General features: G+C 42.8%; 1 protein-coding gene across 1 annotated transcript in view; it reads right to left on the reverse strand.

Moving 5' to 3' along the window:
• The window catches only part of syn2b (synapsin IIb), a 393,937-nt gene that overhangs the window by 6,931 nt on the left and 366,362 nt on the right, over positions 1 to 20,644 (reverse strand). The window contains exons 10-11 of the mRNA XM_055648228.1: positions 16,417 to 16,566; positions 11,970 to 12,036 (exon numbers count right to left, since the gene is read on the reverse strand). Coding sequence (XP_055504203.1) covers positions 11,970 to 12,036; positions 16,417 to 16,566 — 217 coding nt within the window. The remainder of the gene's footprint in view (positions 1 to 11,969; positions 12,037 to 16,416; positions 16,567 to 20,644) is intronic.

Consider the following 20,644-nt stretch of genomic DNA (forward strand, 5'->3'; position numbering starts at 1 on the left):
TATATAGCCCAACATTCTTCACAGGGCACCTGGGGTCTAAGTGAACAGGGAAGGTGTTTAACTAAACAATTAGATTCTGGTATTGGGAATTAAATATTTTAAAATTGTTTTTAATCTAGTTTATGTAAGCATTGTCACTTGATATATATGAAATATAATGTTTTAAAAATTGTCTTAGAACTGTTTTGGATGCATGTCACAACCATTTAGTCAGTTTGAAAACTGGCTATGCTTCGGGCAAGGCTTAGCCTGCTATTAAAGTTTTTCAGCATTTCTGTGGACAGGGCTTGTTCAGACCTTGGCAAGTGATATTCTGTACATTCTGAAGCCTTTGTATTATGCAGAGTTTGCTGATCACATGGTTCAATGTTGCTTTTATTGTTACATGTGCCAACACACAGTGAAAGTATTTACTTACATACAGTCCAATGCAGTAGTCCCATACCCAAGCACATCCTCGATTGGCAAGGGTACAGAAATAGTCTACTGAGCCCATATGCAAGAGGCACCATGTGTTGGCACCATTTTCAAAGTCCAGTCTGTGCTCCAGTTCTCTTATGAAACTTATTGCAGCCTGTTTATGGTGGTGGAGCATTTCCTGAAGACTAGTGTGGATATGTCAGCTATGATGTATGCAGTGGCTCACCACTCACTGTCAATTCTGGGCATTGCCAAATCAAGTAAAAATAGAGAAACAAAGAGAGGGGAAATGATTGCATTGGAACTATTTAAAAAAAAAAACTCGAGAAAGGAAAAACAAATATAAAGTCATTCTTCAATAACAATGAATACTTGAAAGAATGACACTCCATTCTTTTGGTGATTCATTTTAAATGATTGATTTAATTAACATATATCATGGTATTGAATAGGTACTTAGAATGGTGTTCTGAGTGAGTTTATATTGTGTTCATCATTCAAGTATAGCAATCCCGTCCCTCAATGCATTTGTTTTGGGAGACAGGGAATAGCACACAGTATTTGAGGAGGTTGTAACGCTAATTGAATAATGCGTGCTCGTTCTTGCAGCAGCATTGGCCTGAGGTTTCCAAGACATCTGTTCATGAATAATATAACTCTATTCATTATGTAGCTATTTTGACAGCAAATTTTGGGCCTTTATAAATGATTTATAAAATCAAGGAAAATAGCATAACTATTATGAACATTTGGAAGTGTGTAAATGGGGGATTAACCACGGCAAAAAACATGGAATGAACTGCTTGCACCACTGCTTGGTGTCTATAGCATTTCCATCTTAAAATAGTCTCAGAAATTTAAAAAATCAGCACCTCATCAACACTACAGCACCACCTATATCCTTTCTCCTTCTAAAAGCCAGTTCTTTTGAAAGTACATCATCCCAAAACATATCTCTGCTTCTTGCTCCATAGATGTTGTCTGATCTGTTGAATATTGTTTGTATTTTCTGTTTTATTACTGACTAGTAAAGAGCCCTGAAAGTTTTTACACAAATATGTGGGTGTGAGGTTATAAACAAATAGCACTGTAACTCAGAATAGCTAATCGAAGGTCGACACTAAATGCTGGAGTAACTCAGCAGGACAGGCAGCATCTCCGGAGAGAAGGAATGGCTGTCGTTTCGGGTCGAGACCCTTCTTCAGACTGAACTCAGTCTTAACTCAGAATAGCTAACGATCAACAACATTTTGAAGAATGATCACAACATTCAGAATTCAGAATAAGATACATCAACATCATAAAAATTATATAACAAAAGGGGACTTTGCAACATATACAATTGGGTTCACTTGCTTTCTTTCCCCTGGATATTAAATACCTATGTCTCTGAATTTGATATGTAGGAAAGAATTGTGGATGCTGGTTTAACAGAAGACAGACACAAATAGCTGGAGTAACTCAGTGGGTCAGGCAGCATCTCTGGAGAGAAGGGATGGGTGACGTTTCGGGTTGAGACCCTTATTCAGATTTCTATCAAATCCAGTCCACATAAAATCTATCAATTTGCAAAACTGACCACCTGTTATCATGTCTTCAGTCCTAAGGGATTGTTTCACTTTTAGAGAAACTTGTACAATTTCACATTTAAAAATGTACACCTCAAGTACTGAGGGTATTTAATGGGGAATAAGAAAGTGAAAGTTTGATCTATTTTTTACTTACCTTGTTAAAATCAAATATTTAATGATCATTGAAGGAGAGAATGCTGTCTCCAGCAGCAGATTGTAGCAAGTATAGCAAGGAACTCTGGGTACAATACCTCTCAGGTGTTAAGGTTGCAGGACGTCTCGGAGTGGCTGCAGAACAATCTCAAGGGAGCAGCCAGAGGTGGTTGTGCATGTTGAAGTAAATGACATTGGTAAGAAAAGGGATGAGGTCCTGCAGAGTGAATATAGGGAGTTCAGCAAAAAAGCAGCAGAACCTCCAGGATAATAATCTGCGAATTGCTACTGGTGCAGCGTGCTAGTGAGGGTTAGAATAGGGGGCAGGGTTACAGATTTTTGGAGACATGAGGATCTCTTCTGGGCAAGGGTGACCTGCACACGAGGGTCTGGTTGCTCCTGAACTGGAGAGGGGGCCAATATAACCATATAACAATTACAGCACGGAAACAGGCCATCTCGGCCCTTCTAGTCCGTGCCGAACACGTATTCTCCCCTAGTCCCATCTACCTGCACTCAGACCATAACCCTCCATTCCTTTCCCATCCATATAACTATCCAATTTATTTTTAAATGATAAAATCGAACCTGCCTCCACCACCTTCACTGGAAGCTCATTCCACACAGCTACCACTGTCTGAGTAAAGAAGTTTCCCCTCATGTTACCCCTAAACTTCTGTCCCTTAATTCTCAAGTCATGTCCTCTTGTTTGAATCTTCCCTACTCTCAGTGGGAAAAGCTTATCCACGTCAACTCTGTCTATCCCTCTCATCATTTTAAAGACCTCTATCAAGTCCCCCCTTAACCTTCTGCGCTGCAAAGAATAAAGACCTAACTTGTTCAACCTTTCTCTGTAACTTAGTTGCTGAAACCCAGGCAACATTCTAGTAAATCTCCTCTGTACTCACTCTATTTTGTTGGCATCATTCCTATAATTAGGCGACCAAAATTGTACACCATACTCCAGAATTGGCCTCACCAATGCCTTGTACATTTTTAACATTACATCCCAACTTCTATACTCAATGCTCTGATTTATAAAGGCCACACCAAAAGCTTTCTTTACCACCCTATCAACATGAGATTCCACCTTCAGGGAACTGTGCACAGTTATTCCTAGATCCCTCTCTTCACCTGCAATCTTCAATTCACTACCATTTACCATGTACGTCCTATTTTGATTTGTCCTGCCAAGATGTAGCACCTCAGACTTATCAGCATTAAACACCATCTGCCATCTTTCAGCCCACTCTTCCAACTGGCATAAATCTCTCTGTAGACTTTTGAAATCTACTTCATTATACACAACACCATCTATCTTAGTATCATCTGCATACTTACTAATCCAATTTACCACACCATCATCCAGATCATTGATGTACATGACAAACAACAATGGACCCAACACAGATCCCTGTGGCACCCCACTAGTCACTGACCTCCAACCTGACAAACAGCCATCCACCATGACTCTCTGGCATCTCCCATTCAGCCACTGTTGAATCCATCTTGCTACTCCACCATTAATACCCAATAATTGAACCTTCTTAACCAACCTTCCTTGAGGAACCTTGTCAAAGGCCTTACTGAAGTCCATGTATACAACATCCACTGCTTTAACCTCATCAATTTCCCGAGTAACCTCTTCAAAAAATTCAAGAAGTTTAGTCAAACACGATCTTCCAGGCACAAATCCATGTTGACTGTTCCTAATCAGACCTTGTTTATCCAGATGCTTATATATATTATCTCTAAGTATCCTTTCCATTAATTTGCCCACCACTGACGTCAAACTAACAGGTCTATAATTGCTAGGTTTACTCTTAGAACCCTTTTTAAACAATGGAACAACATGCGCAGAACGCCAATCCTCCGGCACAATTCCTGTTTCTAATGACATTTGAAATATTTCTGTCATAGCCCCTGCTATTTCTACACTAACTTCTCTCAATGTCCTAGGGAATATCTTGTCCGGATCTGGAAACTTATCCACTTTTATATTTCTCAAAAGTGTCAGTACATCCTCTTCTTTGAATCTCATAGTTTCCATAGCTACTCTACTTGTTTCCCTTACCTCACATAATTCAATATCCTTCTCCTTGGTGAATACCGAAGAAAATAAATGGTTCAATATCTCCCCCATCTCTTTTGGCTCTGCAGATAGCTGTCCACTCTGACTCTCTAATGGCCCAATTTTATCCCTCATTATCCTTTTGCTATTAATATAGCTGTAGAAACCTTATCCTTGCAAGAGTTTTCACTGGTGCTACTCATGTGTATTTAATGTGTGGGGGAGGAGGGGGTGCTTTGAGGGAACCAGAGTAACAGACCAGCAAATAAACGGACTGATGGGAACGTAGAATATATGACCAGAAGGCAGAGGTTAAGGAATATTATGAATTAGTTTGTTTGAAGTATGTTTATTTTCACCCAAGGAGTACCATGAGTAAAGCAGATTAACTTAATCCTTGAATCGGTGCTTGGAACTATGATGTTTTTGTCGTTATGGAGCCAGTTGCAAGAGGAACCGGGCAGGCAGCTCAATATCACAGGGTTTCGATGTTTCAGGAGTAATTGTGAGGGAGGTAAAAGAGGTGGAGGAGTTGGTCTCCTAATCAGTGAGAACGTCGCATCTCCACATGAAGGATATAATGGAAAGTTCTTCCACTGAGGGGATATGGGTAGACCTTAAAAAGAAGAACATTGCAATCTCTCAGGGGATTGGATAGTTATATGGACAGGAAGGGAATGGAAGGTTATTGTCTGAGCACAGGTATATGGGACTAGGGGAGAATACGTGTTCGGCACAGACTAGAAGGGTCGAGATGGCCTGTTTCCGTGCTGTAATTGTTTTATGGTTATTATATGGTTATTATATGATAAGCTTCTTGATAGCCAGTGGGAGAAGAGGAATACATTTGTAAATAGATTATGGAAAGATGCAAAACCACCGCCTTCTTGTAGTTGGTAACTTTAATGTCCAAAATAGATTGGGATTTATGCAAAAGGCTTAGACTGGGCAAACTATGTTCGGAGAATCCAAGAGAGTTTCCTGAAAAAATATGGATAGTCTAACTTGAGGAGGGATCAAATTATACCTTGTATTGGGAAATAAGGTTGGTGTTACAGTGGAAGGATATTTTGTGAACAGTGATCACAATTCCATAAATGTTTAAGTAGTTAAGGGCCTGTCCCACTTAGGCAATTTTTCAGGCGATTGCCGGCGACTGTCAAGTTGCCGGCAGTCGCCTGAAAAACCGGCAACTGGAATGGCGACTGTCAGAGTGGAAAACACACACACATATCGCTTCCTTCACCAGCCTGTTATGCAGGCGAGGGACAGGGCAAGCGGGGGAAGCGCTGCCTGAGTGAAATTCACACGGTGCAAAGTCAAGGTGATACAGACACACACCGCGATGAACAGGAAGGTTAGTGTTGTAATTGTGACGGCTAAAGCACAGTGTGCGGTGAGTCCTTTAAAATGCGGGGGGGGGGGGGGGGGGGGGGGGGGAGAGGGGGAGAAGGAGTGGAGACAAATTAAGAAGCCAGAGATACTCGGCTGTGAAGCTCGGCGGACATTAACATTACCGGTCGATTATCCTTGTTTCTGAAAACTACTGCTTATATTTTGATTCCCCAATGAGCCAATGAAATTCATCGGTCAGCACCAGCTACAACCTACGAGAACGCACAAGAACCTTCGATCACCTGGCGACCCACTAGGACCTCCAGGCGACCTACCTGCGGCACGAGAATTCTCGCTACTCTCCATGGCGGCTTCATTCTAATCGCCGCTATTTTTCCAACATGTTGAAAAATTTGCGGTGACTATAATGAGGCCGTGACTAGTTCCCAGAATGCGGGAACTCCTCACGACCATGAAGGCGACTCCCCGGCAACCACCCGCGAACATGTTGCGACCAAATGGCTCCTGCCTAAAAAGTCGCCTAAATGGGACAGGCCATTAACCTTGGGGGGAGAGTACTAAATTGGGATAAGGCAGGTTACAGCATCATTAGGTAAGAGTGAGGGAGTAAATTAAGAGCAGTTATTATTACGTTACTTCATGTCTGACATGTGGGAGTTGTTTAAAGGCCAGCTGATCAGAGTTCGGCACTGGCATATTCCTGTAAGGAGGGATAAGGATGGCAAGTTCAGTGAAAACCTTGGGTGACCAAAGAGGTTGTAAATTTGGTCAAAAAACAAAAGGAAACCCATATAAGATGAAATCAGACATAAAGTTTGAGGAATATAAAGCAAGCAGAAAATAACCCAATCAGTCAATTAGAAGGGCCAAAAGCTGCAATGAAATGACACTGGTGAGTTGGATTAAAGAAACTCCCGGCTTTTTATATGTATATTTGAAACATGAGGGAAACCAGGGAGAAGGTAGGACCACTCATGGATATAGGAGGAAATTTATACTTGGAGTCAGAAGATGTGGGTGAGTTACGAAAGGAGTACTTTGCATCTACATTCATCAAGGAGATGGACATGGAGGACAGTAGGATCGGTGTGGGGGATACTAATATGCTAGGGCACGTTGAGATCAAGGAGGTGACATTGGGGCTCTTGAAAAGCATGAAGAGGGATAAATACCTGATAGGATCTACCCCAGGTTCTTGAGAGAGGGAACATAGTGGTTTGTAGGGGCCGTGATGGAAATCTTTACATCTTCTCAAGCCACAGGCACTGTCCCTGATGACTGGACAGTAGTCTATATTGTTCCTTTGTTTAAGCAGGGAAGTAGAGATAATCTACAAAATTATAGGTTGGTGAGAGTCCAGTCAGTGGTGGGGAAGCTATTGGAGAGGATTCTTCGTGATAGGATTTACTCGCTTTTGGAAGAGAATGGGCTGATGAGGGACAACCAGCTTGGCTTTGTCCACAGCAGCTCACCATTTACAATCTGATTGAGGTTTTTAAGGAGGTGATGAATGTAACCAAGGTAGGACGGTGGAAGTTGTCTCCTTGGATTTTTGTAAGGTATTTGATAAAGTCCCCTGTGGTAGCCAGATCCAGAAAATTAAAATGACTGGGATTCACAGTGACTTGATCGTATGGATTCAGAACTGACTTACTCATAGAAGATGGAGGGTTGTGGAGCAGGATGTTAATTTGCCTGGAAGTCTGTACTAGCAAAGTCCCGCAGAGATCTGTGCTGAGACATCTTGAAGCATCGGAAATGTCCTCGTTCTTCAGGGAACGGGGATTCCCCTTCGCCACCATAGATGAGGCTCGCACCAGGGTCTCATCCATACCCCGCAACACTGCTCTCTCTCCCCATCCCCGCACTCGCAACAAGGGCAGAGTCTCCCTGGTCCTCACCTTTCACCCCACCAGCCGGCAAATACAACACATAATCCTCCGCCATTTCCGCCACCTCCAACGTGACCCCACCACTCGCCACATCTTCCCATCTCCCCCCATGTCTGCCTTCCGCAAAGATCGCTCCCTCCGCAACTCCCTTGTCAATTCTTCCCTTCCCTCCCGTACCACCCCCTCCCCGAGCACTTTCCGTTGCAACCGCAAGAAATGCAACACCTGTCCCTTCACCTCCCCCCTCGACTCCATTCAAGTTCCCAAGCAGTCGTTCCAGGTGCGACAAAGGTTCACCTGTATCTCCTCCAACCTCATCTACTGCATCCGTTACTCTAGATGTCAGCTGATTTACATCGGGGAGACTAAGCGGCGGTTAAGCGATCGTTTCGCCGAACACCTCCGCTCAGTCCGCAATAACCTACCTGAACTCCCAGTGGCTCAGCACTTCAACTCCCCCTTCCATTCCCAATCCGACCTCTCTGTCCTGGGTCTCCGCCATTGCCAGAGTGAGCAACACCGGAAATTGGAGGAACAGCACCTCATATTCCGCCTGGGCAGCTTGCATCCTGATGGCATGAATGTTGAATTCTTCCAATTTTGCTAGCCCTTGCTGTCTCCTCCCCTTCCTTAACCCTCGAGCTGTCTCCTCCCATCCCCCCGTCCTCGGGCTCCTCCTCCTCCCCTTTTTCCTTCCTTCTCCCCTCCCACCCCCCATCAGTCTGAAGAAGGGTTTCGGCCCGAAACGTCGCCTATTTTGTTCGCTCCATAGATGCTGCTGCACCCGCTGAGTTTCTCCAGAAATTCTGTGTACCTTTGTGCTGGGACATCTGTTGTTTGTGATATATATTAATGACTTGGACGTATATGCGGATGGGCTTGTTAGTAAGACAACAAAAAAATTGGTGGAGTTGGGGCCAGTGAGGAAGGCTGTCAAGGTGTACAGCAGGATATACAGTAGATCAGCTACAGAAACTGGCAGAGAAACAGTGGAAGGAGATTTATCTAAGCAAGTATGAGGTAATGTAGTTTGGGAGGTCAGATGGATGAGGAAAGTATACAGTTAATGGTGTGCCCTTGATAACTTTGATATACTGAAGGAATTTGGGAGTCCACGTCCATAGCCTTCTGGAGGAAGCAATAGAAGTATATAGAGTGGTAAAGAAAGTATGTGGTATGCTTGCCTTCATCAGTTGGGGCAAAGATTATAAGAGTCGGGAAGTAATTTTGTTGGACTTTTATAGGACTTTAGTTAGGCTGCATGTGCAGTATTGTGGAGAGTTCTGGTCATCCCATTACAGGAAGGATCAGGTGGCTTGTGAGAGGATTCAGAAGAAGTTTATCAGAATGCTGCCTAATGGAAGTATATACAATTTATTTCTCACTGGTGGGAATTGTCAAAGGCTAGAGGCCATATCTTTAAGGTGAGAGGGGAAAAATGTAAAAAAGATATGCATGGCAACTCTTTACAAAGAGAGATGGGTGCCAGGCATAATGGTGGAGGCAGATTTGATTGTGGTGTTTAAGAGGCTTTTAGAAAGGCACATGTAAATGCAGGGAATGGAGAGATATGGATCATGTTCAGGCTGAGATTAGTTAAACCTGACATCATGTTCAGCATGAACACTGTGGAGCAAAGGGCCAGTTCCTGTGCAGCACTGTTCTAAGTTCATGGGGTTAACAACGGGACAAAATAATAGAGGAACTGTTGGAGGACATTGAGTAGAAAAAGGAAAAGGTTCATTATTTATGATTAAAAGGGCTTCATACAATAAACATTTAATGACCTTACGTGGTAAATGTGAACCGTGTAAGGTCGTTAAATGTTTACTGTATTAAGGGTGAATTTCTATCGAAGGGGTCACATTTATTTAATATATAAAGAATTAATTTATAAACAGTTCAGTTTTTTGTGCGGTGATGTTTAAATGGAGGTAGAAGTCTTTTGCTCAGACCGTATGGATTTTTTTTAGCATGAAGACTTAAATTATTTTTGATGTGTCCTTGGAGATTTGCACAGACATTCAAGTCTAGTCATTGGCATCACATCCTCCATATAGAGTTGTCAGCATATTGCATTTTGTCTCCAAAATTTATTACGTACAAGTGCTTGGATTTTGCAAATGTTTATGTACAAATATTTCAGGACAGAAAGAAGCTAATCCATGGTGTACCATATATGGTTATGGTTTAGCTTACCTCCAAATTATTCCAATGTTATGCAGTCTGTTTTGGAGGTTAATATTAAAGCAACCATTATTTCAGATGAAAAAGACTGGGTTTTCATAATTGCTAACTTCTGGGATCTTGTTGATGTAACATCTATGAAAGCCATAGGTACTAAAATTTGCAGTCTCATTGCATTGACTTTAGTATGACAATGTCCCCTCTATAGGGAACATTGCGTGCAAACGCTGCTTGTCCAAGGCCAACAGTATTATAAAAGACCCCACACATCTCCATCATGGACTGTTCACTCTGATACCCTTGGGCAAAAGGTATCGTAGTATAAGGAGCAGAACGGTCAGGTTTTGCAACAGCTTCTTCCCCCGAGCCATCAGACTCTTGAATTCCATGTAATGTGCCGCCACTATTATCTATTTTATCTTTTTTATCCATTTTATCTTTTTATCTATTTTTATCTTTTCGTTATTTTTATGTTGCATGGGGAGCCAGATGCAACGAAATTTCGTTCAGACCTGCATTTATTGGTGTATTTCTGAATGACAATAAAGTCTTTGCTTGATTGATTGACGTGATAATTTAAAAAATAAACCATGGTTTGTGAAGTTTTTAATTTCAAAGTAATCTACATAATTTTAATTAAGATCTTTGCAGGTTTCAAAAATGGGTGGAAAGGCTTACCAATCTACTTTCTTTTGCATAGAATATTTATTTTCTGTGGTACTATAACTTTTGGTGCTTTTCATATTGATAATATTGCATATTTTTTATTAAAATATAAAAAAAGGTTGGGAGCTAAAGTTTTAGTGATTCAAAATCAGGTCATGTCAAACTTGTTGAGAAACCTCACTTGTAATATTAGCATCTGGTAAGATGATTTACAGGATAATTCACTCCTGAGCAAGATCTAGATAATTTTTTGGTTTATCAGCTCTCTTTAATTTTTTACATAAATTGCATATTGCAGTTTTCCAGTTGTTCTATATTTAACGATTTTACGTGTTGCAACAATTGATAATTTAAGTATTACGTACGTTTTCCTAATTAGTCAAACCTCAGCTATTTTAAACATGAGGGTGTGAAATTATTTCTGCTTCTGTTTTGTATGAGACCTTAAAAACACAGCAGTCTTATTAACTATGGTCACTTGCTTTGACTTAACGTTATAGTTGCAAAGTTCAGAAAATTAAATTCACTGTTTTTTGGTACTGATTCACGAGTACCACGAATCCAGACAGCTACAATAAATGAATGTATAACAATGTTAATCTCAGAAATGTCTAGGGTTCAATTCCAGTGTGTACTGAAATAGTTGACTACAAGTGAGTGATAGAGACACATTCAACGCCTTAGCTAGACAGAGGAACATTGGCCAGAGTTGATTTGGACTTGATTGTTGCTTCATAGAACCAAATGGCCTGCCAACATCAAAGATTCAATGTAAATAGTGCCCAGTTATATGACCCTGGTACTGGGGGACTCCCCAATGAGTTATGATGTTCAGAACAGGAAGAGGAGAGTGATAATTGGCAAGCAAAATAAAAGAATCAATTCAATACAATATTATACAAAACATATCCAGGGTTACTATTTCTTTGCAATGCCTTTTTTGAGCTGTTGTTGTCATTCTGAGCTCAAATTACCCTCCAAAATAAACGGAATTTACGCAAAGCATCCCAAATGTAAACTGATTGAGTAAAATAAAAGGTGAAAATGATGGGAGTGATAGACAGGATTGCCTTTCTTATTTCAGAAACTAGGAAAATATGTATGGATTAAAAATAATGCTCTATGAGCACATATGTTAATCAATGCTGAGAAATAACAAAAAAAAATGCTATAAAGCTTAATCTGTTTAACTAATTATTACCTGTTCCATTTAATTCTCATGCATAACAACAAACAGCACGAGGTAAAAGCAAAGGATTAATTCTGAAACCATTCACCTCACAACATAAAATACTTTGAAACACCATATCTAGCTATTGAATGAAGTACAGCAGCATTGGACTCTGTGTAGGCACAATTGTGCGTACTGTTTACAACACCGTGTCTTAAACTGCAGTCCCAAGGTCACAAAGTGTACAGTAAAACATAACCATTAATTACGAGCACAAACATTGACAAATAAACATCAGACAGTACAGTTGACACTGCATAGAAAAACACAGTCCAGGTCAGCACTGAAACACTGCCAAAAATTGCACAGGGAATTTTCTCTTTTAGCTAAAAATCACCATCCTCTTATTTTTTTTTAGGAAGCCTGGACTTGTTTTGGTCCTACTGCAACGCCATTACAGTCGAGAATATACTGTAAACAACCTTGTGGTGGAGGCCGCTGTTGTGGAAATGAGCCTGGCTGAGTCTGTGCCTCCTTCAAACTTCCACCCTAAAAAAGAACATTTGAGAGTAAGTCAGTCCATTAGCATTGTGGTATCGCATCAACGTTCATCAAAGCACATTAAACGCAAATTATAAACTCACTCTCATGGATTAGTGATGAAATACTTTGGATATGATTTGCACATTGAAGTACTAAAAGATGCTTCAAAAATAGTTTTTATTAAATCTTGATTTAAAAGGGAAGCATTTTATTGTGTGAGTTGTTTGTGTTGTAGGTCTAAATTGGTCTCAGGTCATAAGTGATAGGAACAGAATTACGCCATTCGGCCCATCAAGTCTACTCCGCCATTCAATCATGACTGATCTATCTCCCCCTCCTAACCCCATTCTACTGCCTTCTCCCCATAACCTCTGACACCCGTTTTAATCAAGAATCTATGTTTATATCTTAATCCACCTCCCCATCTGCATCATTTAGGAGTTTAGAAAGATGAGAGGGGATTGCATTGAAACATATAAGATTGTTAAGGGTTTGGACACGCTAGAGGCAGGCCAATGTTGGGGGAGTCCAGAACCAGGGACCATAGTTTAAGAATAAGGAGTAAGCCATTTAGAACGGAGACGAGGAAACATTTTTTCTCACAGAGAGTGAAGAGTCTGTGGAATTCTCTGCCTCAGAGGGCGGTGGAGGCAGGTTGGCTGGATGCTTTCAAGAGAGAGCAAGATAGCAGAGTCAGGGGTTATGGGGAGGAGGCAGGAACGGGGTACTGATTGGGGATGATCAGCCATGATCATATTGAATGGCGGTGCTGGCTCGAAGGGCCGAATGGCCTACTCCTGCACCTATTGTCAATTATCTGTTGTCTATTTTGGAATCCTACTTGCTTTTCATGGCTTTTTAGGCTACATTAAGTATTTATTTTTAATTATTCATTCTGATGGGGGCATCATTGGCAAAACCTAGCAATAATGCTTATCTGTAATTGTTCAGCACCTCAGCATTCTGACTAGCCAAATGTTTCATGTGTTTCTTTATCTAACTTTCAACATCCCCTTTAACATTCAGGTTCATGGGACTTGTTGTCCCTGTCCTTCAACCTAATGGGAATATGATGACACATGGGAGATGCTGAAAATCTGAAACACAAACAGAAAATGCTGGAAACATTGAGCATGTCAGGCAGCAGATATCTGCAGATAATGAAACAGTTATGTTTTGGGTCTGGGCTTTTCTGATTAAGATCCTGGGCCTGAATAGACACATAGGAACATAGAAATAGGTGCAGCAGTAGGCCATTCGGGCCTTCGAGCCAGCACTGCTGTTGAATAAGATCATGGTTGATCATCCAGAATCAGTACCCCGTTCCTGCTTTCTCTCCAAATCCCTTGACTCGTTAACCCTAATAGGTAAATCTAACTCTCTCTTGAATACATCCAGTGAATTGGCCTCCACTGGTTTCTGTGGCAGAGAATTCCACAGATTCACAACTTTCTGGGTGAAAAGCTTTTTCCTCATCTCAGTCCTAAATAGCCGACCCCTTATTCTTAAACTGTGACCCCCTGGTTCTGGACTCCCCCAACATCGGGAACATTTTTAAGACTGAGATCCCCTCTCATCCTTCTAAATTCCAGTGAATATAAGCTAAGTCGATCCATTCTTTCATCATATGTCAATTACTTAAATGTTTCTCTTTCTACCAATGTCACCCAGCCTGTTGACTATTTCCAGTTTGTTCTGTTTTTATTTAATACTAGACCAGTGCAGACCTGTTGGGCCCCGTCCCTCAAGGCAATATTCCACCACTCACCCAGAGCCCCCAACTGCACAGGCGTGGCTGAGGGGTTCCCGTTGTGACGTGCCACAGCAACCCTCCCCCTACTGCACCTCGACATCCCTCTTCCTACCCATATCCTCCTCCATTCCCCCTCATCCCCAGCACTCCCTCCCCTCCTCTTCACCCTCCATCTTCTTTCCCCTCTCCTCCACCCCTCTCACACTCCCTCCCTCTCCTTTCCCCTACCCTCAGTCACTCCCTTCCTCCCTACCACCATCCTTTCCCTCTATCTCCCTGCTCTCCCACTCCTCACCTCCGCCCTATCCCACTTCCCTACTCCCCTTCCTCACCTCCCCCACTTCCTTCCACTCCCTCGATGATGATCCATTCTTTCATCATATGTCAATTCTTTAATTGTTTCTCTTTCTACAAATGCTACCCAGCCTGCTGACCATTTCCAGTTTGTTCTGTTTTTATTATAAAGAGGCATCTGCCGTGCTTTAGTGGAATTTAATCATCAATAACTAGCTATCTGTGGTTCAGCTTAAATTGTGCTGGGCCTACTTGATTCCAGACTTCATTACTCTGTTTATTCAAACATGGAACCCCCACTATGTAACATTTGTATAACTCCCACATGCAAGATGCAGACTGACCTATAAATAGCTGCACCAAGTCTACTCTTGCCAGGACCCAGTTTATGATAATGAGATCAGCCTTACTCCAATTCAGGACTTAATACCCAGTCTACTTTTATCCTTTTCCACAGCTAATTTGAAATGTACAGAGTCACTGGATGGTCACTATATTCAACATGCTCTCCCACTGATGGTTATTGGACAATTGAAGGAACACATTCCCTAAAGATAGGTGATTACATAATGAGGGGCATGGATAGAGGAGACAGCGAGAACCTTTCTTTCATAAACTGAAGTGTATAAATCACAGGGCATATGTTGAAGGTAAGATGCACAGAATTGTGGACTTATTTATTCACGTTCTCCCCATTATGCTCATCCACGTTTACTGTGCTTCCTTTCTACCCTAATCCCAGTTGCTCACATTAGGTCTGTATTCCTCTATACAATTTGTCTCCAAGTGCCTGTACACATGCCTTTTAAACATTGTAATTGTTTCTACTGGAAGAGATTTGATGTACAATTTCTACCCAAATGGCGAAACAAATCTGGAATGCATTGCCTGAGAAGATGGTGGAGCCCAAGACACTCACCACATTTAAGAAATACGCTATTTAAATCTGTGGTATTGAAGGCTATAGGGTGAATGCTAGGAAATTAGATTATTATAGGTTCCCAGGCCGCTGTGAGGACTCTCCCAACGCTGGAGCACCACCACCCGGCGAAAACGGCCAGGAACATCGGGCCTCCGTAGAGGCAACTGTGGAGGCCTCAATAGGCCCGACTATGGGTGAACTAGGGTTGGGGACTGGTCTTTGTGCCTTCCCTCATGGTGGGAGCCATTGTGGGGGGATGTTCTTTGTGTTTAAGACTCTCATTGGTGTTATGTCTGTATTCTTTTTTTGTGTGCTGCAAAATGGCAAAAAGCATTTCACTTCACTACACCTCGGTGTATGTGAACGTGACTAATAAAAACCTTTGATACCTTTAATACCTTTGATAAGTACTCGACAAGCAGAATGGAAGAATGGACTGGCATGTCTGTCTCTGTGCTGCTTATGGGTGGTACAGAGGCACAGCTCGTACAGCTGCTCCTTTACAACTCCAGCGACCCTAGTTCAACTCTAAACTTCAGTAACTGACTGGAGTTTGAACATTTTGCACGTGACCATGGGAGTTTCCTTCAGGTACTCCAGTTTCCTCTCACATGCCAAAGAGATGCAGATTGTTATGTTAATTAGCCACTGTAAATGACAGTTTTTGTTGGTTTAGTTTAGTTCAGTTTAGAGATACAGCACGGAAACAGGCCATTCGGCCCACCGAGTCTGCATCGCCCATCTGCATTTATGGTGCCAGTGCTAGTGATGGGTTGTTTAAATTGAGTACACAATTGGTTTAGGAGACTCGAATTGTGAGATATTTTATAGAATTGGATTAATAAAGGAAAATTCAGTATTATTGCATCCACTGCATAATAGTATCCCTGTTAAAAGGGAATATGATCCTTGGTTCTGGTTATTTTTACACATGTTGATAGGAAAGGTTGGACTAGAACATCATGAGTAGTTAGGATGAAATTGCTACTGGGTGTTTTGCAAGGGTAGTTTGCATACATGAACATTCTGATTTTATGTACTGATGTCTTGTCACATAATATCAGCAGGTAATTCTGCTGTAAAATTGTTGCTTACGATACGATACAATAGAACTTTATTTATCCCAGGTGGGAGATGGATCTGCCAACAGTCATAAGAACACAAAATACTTGAAACATGAAATTAAAGTGACGAGTGGAAAGGATTGGGGATGTGCAAAGATTGGGGAGGGGGTGGGGGGGGTGTGGGGGGAGGATCAGTCTTAGTCTACGCCATGACTGAAGGGGGAGGGGGGGGGGGGAGTTGTACAGTTTGATAGCCATGGGGAAGAAGGATCTCCTGTGGCGTCCTCATAAACAGCACTTTGAATAAGTGTAGTGATAACAAAAAGAAGCCCATTGCACAAAGTGTTGCTTGCCTGTGGTTGCTGTGTGGCAGTCGGTCTCTGAGGTGATGGAATAGGTGTTCTAGGTATTAGTAGGTTCATCTTGGCTAAAACCAGTTCAGTTAGAAGTTCTCTGTCTTCAGCTTGGTGTTCTCCAATCAATGGCATAGTGCAGTCCATGACCTGTAAAAGATTGCAAATGTGTACCTGTGGGCTGGTGCGGAGAATTGTTTTATGCCATCATGCATCCTAGCGAAATAACATATTATCATACATTCCATTATTTAATATTCTCAAATATAAAGCAAAACTGGGCCATCCACTCCATAGTCTTTAAGAAGGAACTGCAGATGCTGGAGAATCGAAGGTTACACAAAAAAGCTGGAGAATCTCAGCGGGTGCAGCAGCATCTATGGAGCGAAGGAAATAGGTAACATTTCGGGCCGAAACCCTTCTTCAGACTCCATAGTCTTGTTGCTCCACATTTACATTCACACTTAATGTGTTCTCGTAATATGTAATTTCATATCGCTATTCCATTATTCTATATCATTTGCAAATCATTATGCATTTATTCCATTGTTCTTCAAGAGTACCAACAATGTTATGCATCGGATTAGTCCTTTGGACATACTTGGACTGAAATAATAGGTGCTGCCGACCCATTATTACAACAGCATGTTTTATGCAGTAATTAAATCTGAACTTTAATCTACTGTATGATGCAATGCAATAGAGGTATTACAAAGAAAATTGAAGAATCTAGGAGGGAATGGAATAACAGGCCAAATTGAGTAACATCTAATAATTTAACTAATTTAATCTCCTCAGGGAGCTGGAACATAAGAAAATAACAGCAGAAAGTAACAGGAAATTGATAATTGATTGAAGGAGGATTTGACCTTCTTATCAATCCATTTGTTCTGTAGCTACACCCCTCAGTAGCTGAGAGAGTATTGTGTAGGAAAGAACTGCAGACACTGGTTGAAACCGAAGATAGATACATAAAGCTGGAGTAACTCAGCGGGACAGGCAGCATCTCTGGAGAGAAGGAATGGGTGACATTTCGGGCCGAGACCCTTCTTCAGACTGGTTAGGGATAAGTTAAGCGAGGGATTTAGACAGTGATGTGGAGATTAAAAGATATGCAAAAAAGTAACGATGATAAAGGAAACATACCATTGTTAGCTTTGTTGTGTGAGAACGAGATGCTAGTGTGACTTGGGTGGGGGAGGGATTGAGAGAGAAGGAATTCCGGGGCTGGCTGAAGAGTACTGTTGGTCGGTGGGGGCACTGCAAGATGGCTGCCCTGCCAGCAGTGTGTTTGTTATTTCTACATTTTTGGGGTTTTTTTGTGTGTCTAATGTTAGTTAGGGTGTCTCTTGGTGTGTCTTGTGTGGGGGGTGGTGGGGAAGGGAAAGGGGGAAACCGCCCTCAGCCACCTCCTCCACGGAGAGGTGACTATTTCCATGTCGCCTCCCATGCGGCCTAACACCATGGATTGGAGCGGCTTTTCCCGGAATCGGGCCCGGAGCGGGCGCAGCGTGGACGTTCCATCGCGGAGCAGGCGAACCCTTGCCGGGGGTTGCCAGAGAGGAGTGCTCCGATCGCTGGCCTGGTGACTTTGGCATCATGGTGCTGTGTTCTGCCGAGCTTCTAGCCATGGGCGTAGGCGTGGACTTACCATCCGGAGCCTGGGATCCCTTGCCAGGGATCGCTGGAGACGAGCTCCGACCGCTGGCCTGCGGTCTATAACATTCAGAAGCTGCGGTCTCCGGTAGGAAAGTGCCGAGTCGGGACCTCCAAGCCACGGAGTGTGTTTGTCCGTCCCGACGTCGGAGTTTGGATCATCCTGACGAGAGGGCCTGTACATCGAGCCGTCCGAAGCAGCGACTACGGAGGGTTCATGGCCCCGACCACGGGTGAACAAAGGAGGAGGACTGGCTGAACCTTGTTGCCATTCTTCACTGTGGTGGATGTTTGTGTTAAATTCTATTGTGTATTGTGTGTTTTTAAGTGTATCGCTGCTGGCAAATTCATTTCACTGCACCTTCGGGTGTATGTGACGAATAAAATTGACTTTGACTTTGTGAGAGAAATCAATATTCATACCACTGGGCTGTTATGGGCCTGTCCCACTTGGCAATTTTTTCAGTGACTGCCCGCATCATTGACCGACGTAACAGTTCACCGAAAAATTTGCAGCGTGATGACGTGTGACGCGCGGTGTGTTTTCAAGTGTCGCAACATTTTTTTGTCGACGCTGCATTTTGAAATGTTCAAAATCTTTTGGCGACACTGATATGACGCCGGCCGTCTCTGAAAAAAAATCACCAAGTGGTTCAGGCCCTTAAGCTGCTCAAGCGAAATATGAGATGCTGTTCCACTAATTTACATTTAGCCTCACTCTGACAATGGAGGAGACCTAGGACAGAAAGGTCTGTGTGGGAATGGGAAGGAGAATTGAAGTCTGAAGAAGGGTTTCGACCCGAAACATTGCCTATTTCCTTTGCTCCATAGATGCTGCCTCTACCGCTGAGTTTCCCCAGCATTTTTGTCTACCCACTCTATATTTCTGTGACTACCCTCTGCATTCAAAAGCAAAGGATGATATTGGAAAGTGCCGCTGTAATCTCCCAATCTTCCCTCAAAACCTCACGCTGTATCCAATTTGGCCCAGGTAATTTAGTGTTTTCTATAAACCAAAGAAACAAGATTTGACTGCTCTGAAAAAATGTACGCTGTATTCCTGTTTAATTGAATTCAGCATACAGTTATACTGGAGCAGATGCCAGTCAAGCTTGTCTATATACCCCTGTCATTCATCTTATGTCAATTTCAGAATAGGATCCAGTTAATGATCACCTGTTCATCAACATCTTGGTTTTCGATCCTATTTTATGAATTAGCACTTGGGAGGTTCAGAAAGACATGGGGTGCTGGGAGTCCATGGGGGAAAGAGGGTGCATTGGAAGAAACCGGAGTCTGATAACAGGGAGGAGTATTCGCTAATCGTGTTATGAGAAAACAGGAACATGAGGAAGAAAAACCTATTGTGAAAGCCAAGCTCTCCAGCAGCAGTCCAGGAAGGAATGATAGCTTTCAGTGATGCAGGAACCAGACTGCCCCAGGGGTTAAGGCCCACACCATTTGTATATCACATATGCTTAGCAGAAAATCATAGTGATGCCTTGTATAATTTGCATTCATTTAGTTTATCCAAGGTTAGAGAAACAGGCCCCATCGGCCCACCGAGTCCACACCGGCCGGCGATCCCTGCTCATTTATACATTTATGCCAAGCCAATTAACCTACAAACCTGTACGATCCTGGGGAAAACCCACGCGGTCACGGAGAGAATGTACAAACTCCGTACAGACAGCCCCCTTAGCCAGGATTGTACCAGAGTTTCTGGCGCTGCAAGCACTGTAAGGCATCAACTCTACCACTGTGTCACTGTGCTGCCATATATCACTGCATACCAAATAGCTCCCTGCTTAACAATGACCAATTTATTTTCGACTGCACAATCAGTTACACAACGCTCTGTGTGTTTGCAAAATATCACATCACATGCAACAATTAGATTACCAATAGAAATGAAAGGCATGGTTGATAATAATTTGCACTCCACAAGATAAATTCTAGACCAGTGATTTTACTTCGGAGTCACGTAAGTGACTACGTGAAGAAGGGCCGTCCGTCTGCGTGCGCGTCATTACGTCTGAACGTAACGCGCGCGACGGACTGGCAGAGGCACTGTGTCCTCCCAGCCCGTCGGGATGGGCAGGTAAGGAAAGTTGAACTACTTACCTGCGTTCTTTCGGGCTTGAAGCTTTTTGTAGTTTCAGGGCCCAGTTGTCGGGTAGATAGTCCGAGGGGAAGTCGGCTGCCGAAGACCGCAGTATTCCCAGTAGCGGGCGACGGTCTTATTCCCGACATTTAGCGCCGGCAGCTGAACCGGCAGGAGTTGTTGCAGGAGAAGGAGCTCCGTTGGTGGTCCCGGCGAGACGTAAATCCACCCGCAAGTCAAACAAACCTGTTCACTCAGATTAGTCCGGGGGAAAAGGGAACGGAGAGCGTCTGAGGCCGACTCTCCCACATGGAGCAACTTTTTGGAGAAGTTGCTCCAACAATGACCTGCTCTAAAGGAGGGAGCTGTATCAGCCCGGGGCCTACAGCACTACCGGGAGCCTCGCACATGGGGCAGCCCAATGTTTTCCCCATTGGAGGGGAAAGCACATATGGAAGAAATCACTCT

This window comes from Leucoraja erinacea, chromosome 16 (assembly GCF_028641065.1).
Source record: "Leucoraja erinacea ecotype New England chromosome 16, Leri_hhj_1, whole genome shotgun sequence".
NCBI lineage: Eukaryota > Metazoa > Chordata > Chondrichthyes > Rajiformes > Rajidae > Leucoraja > Leucoraja erinaceus.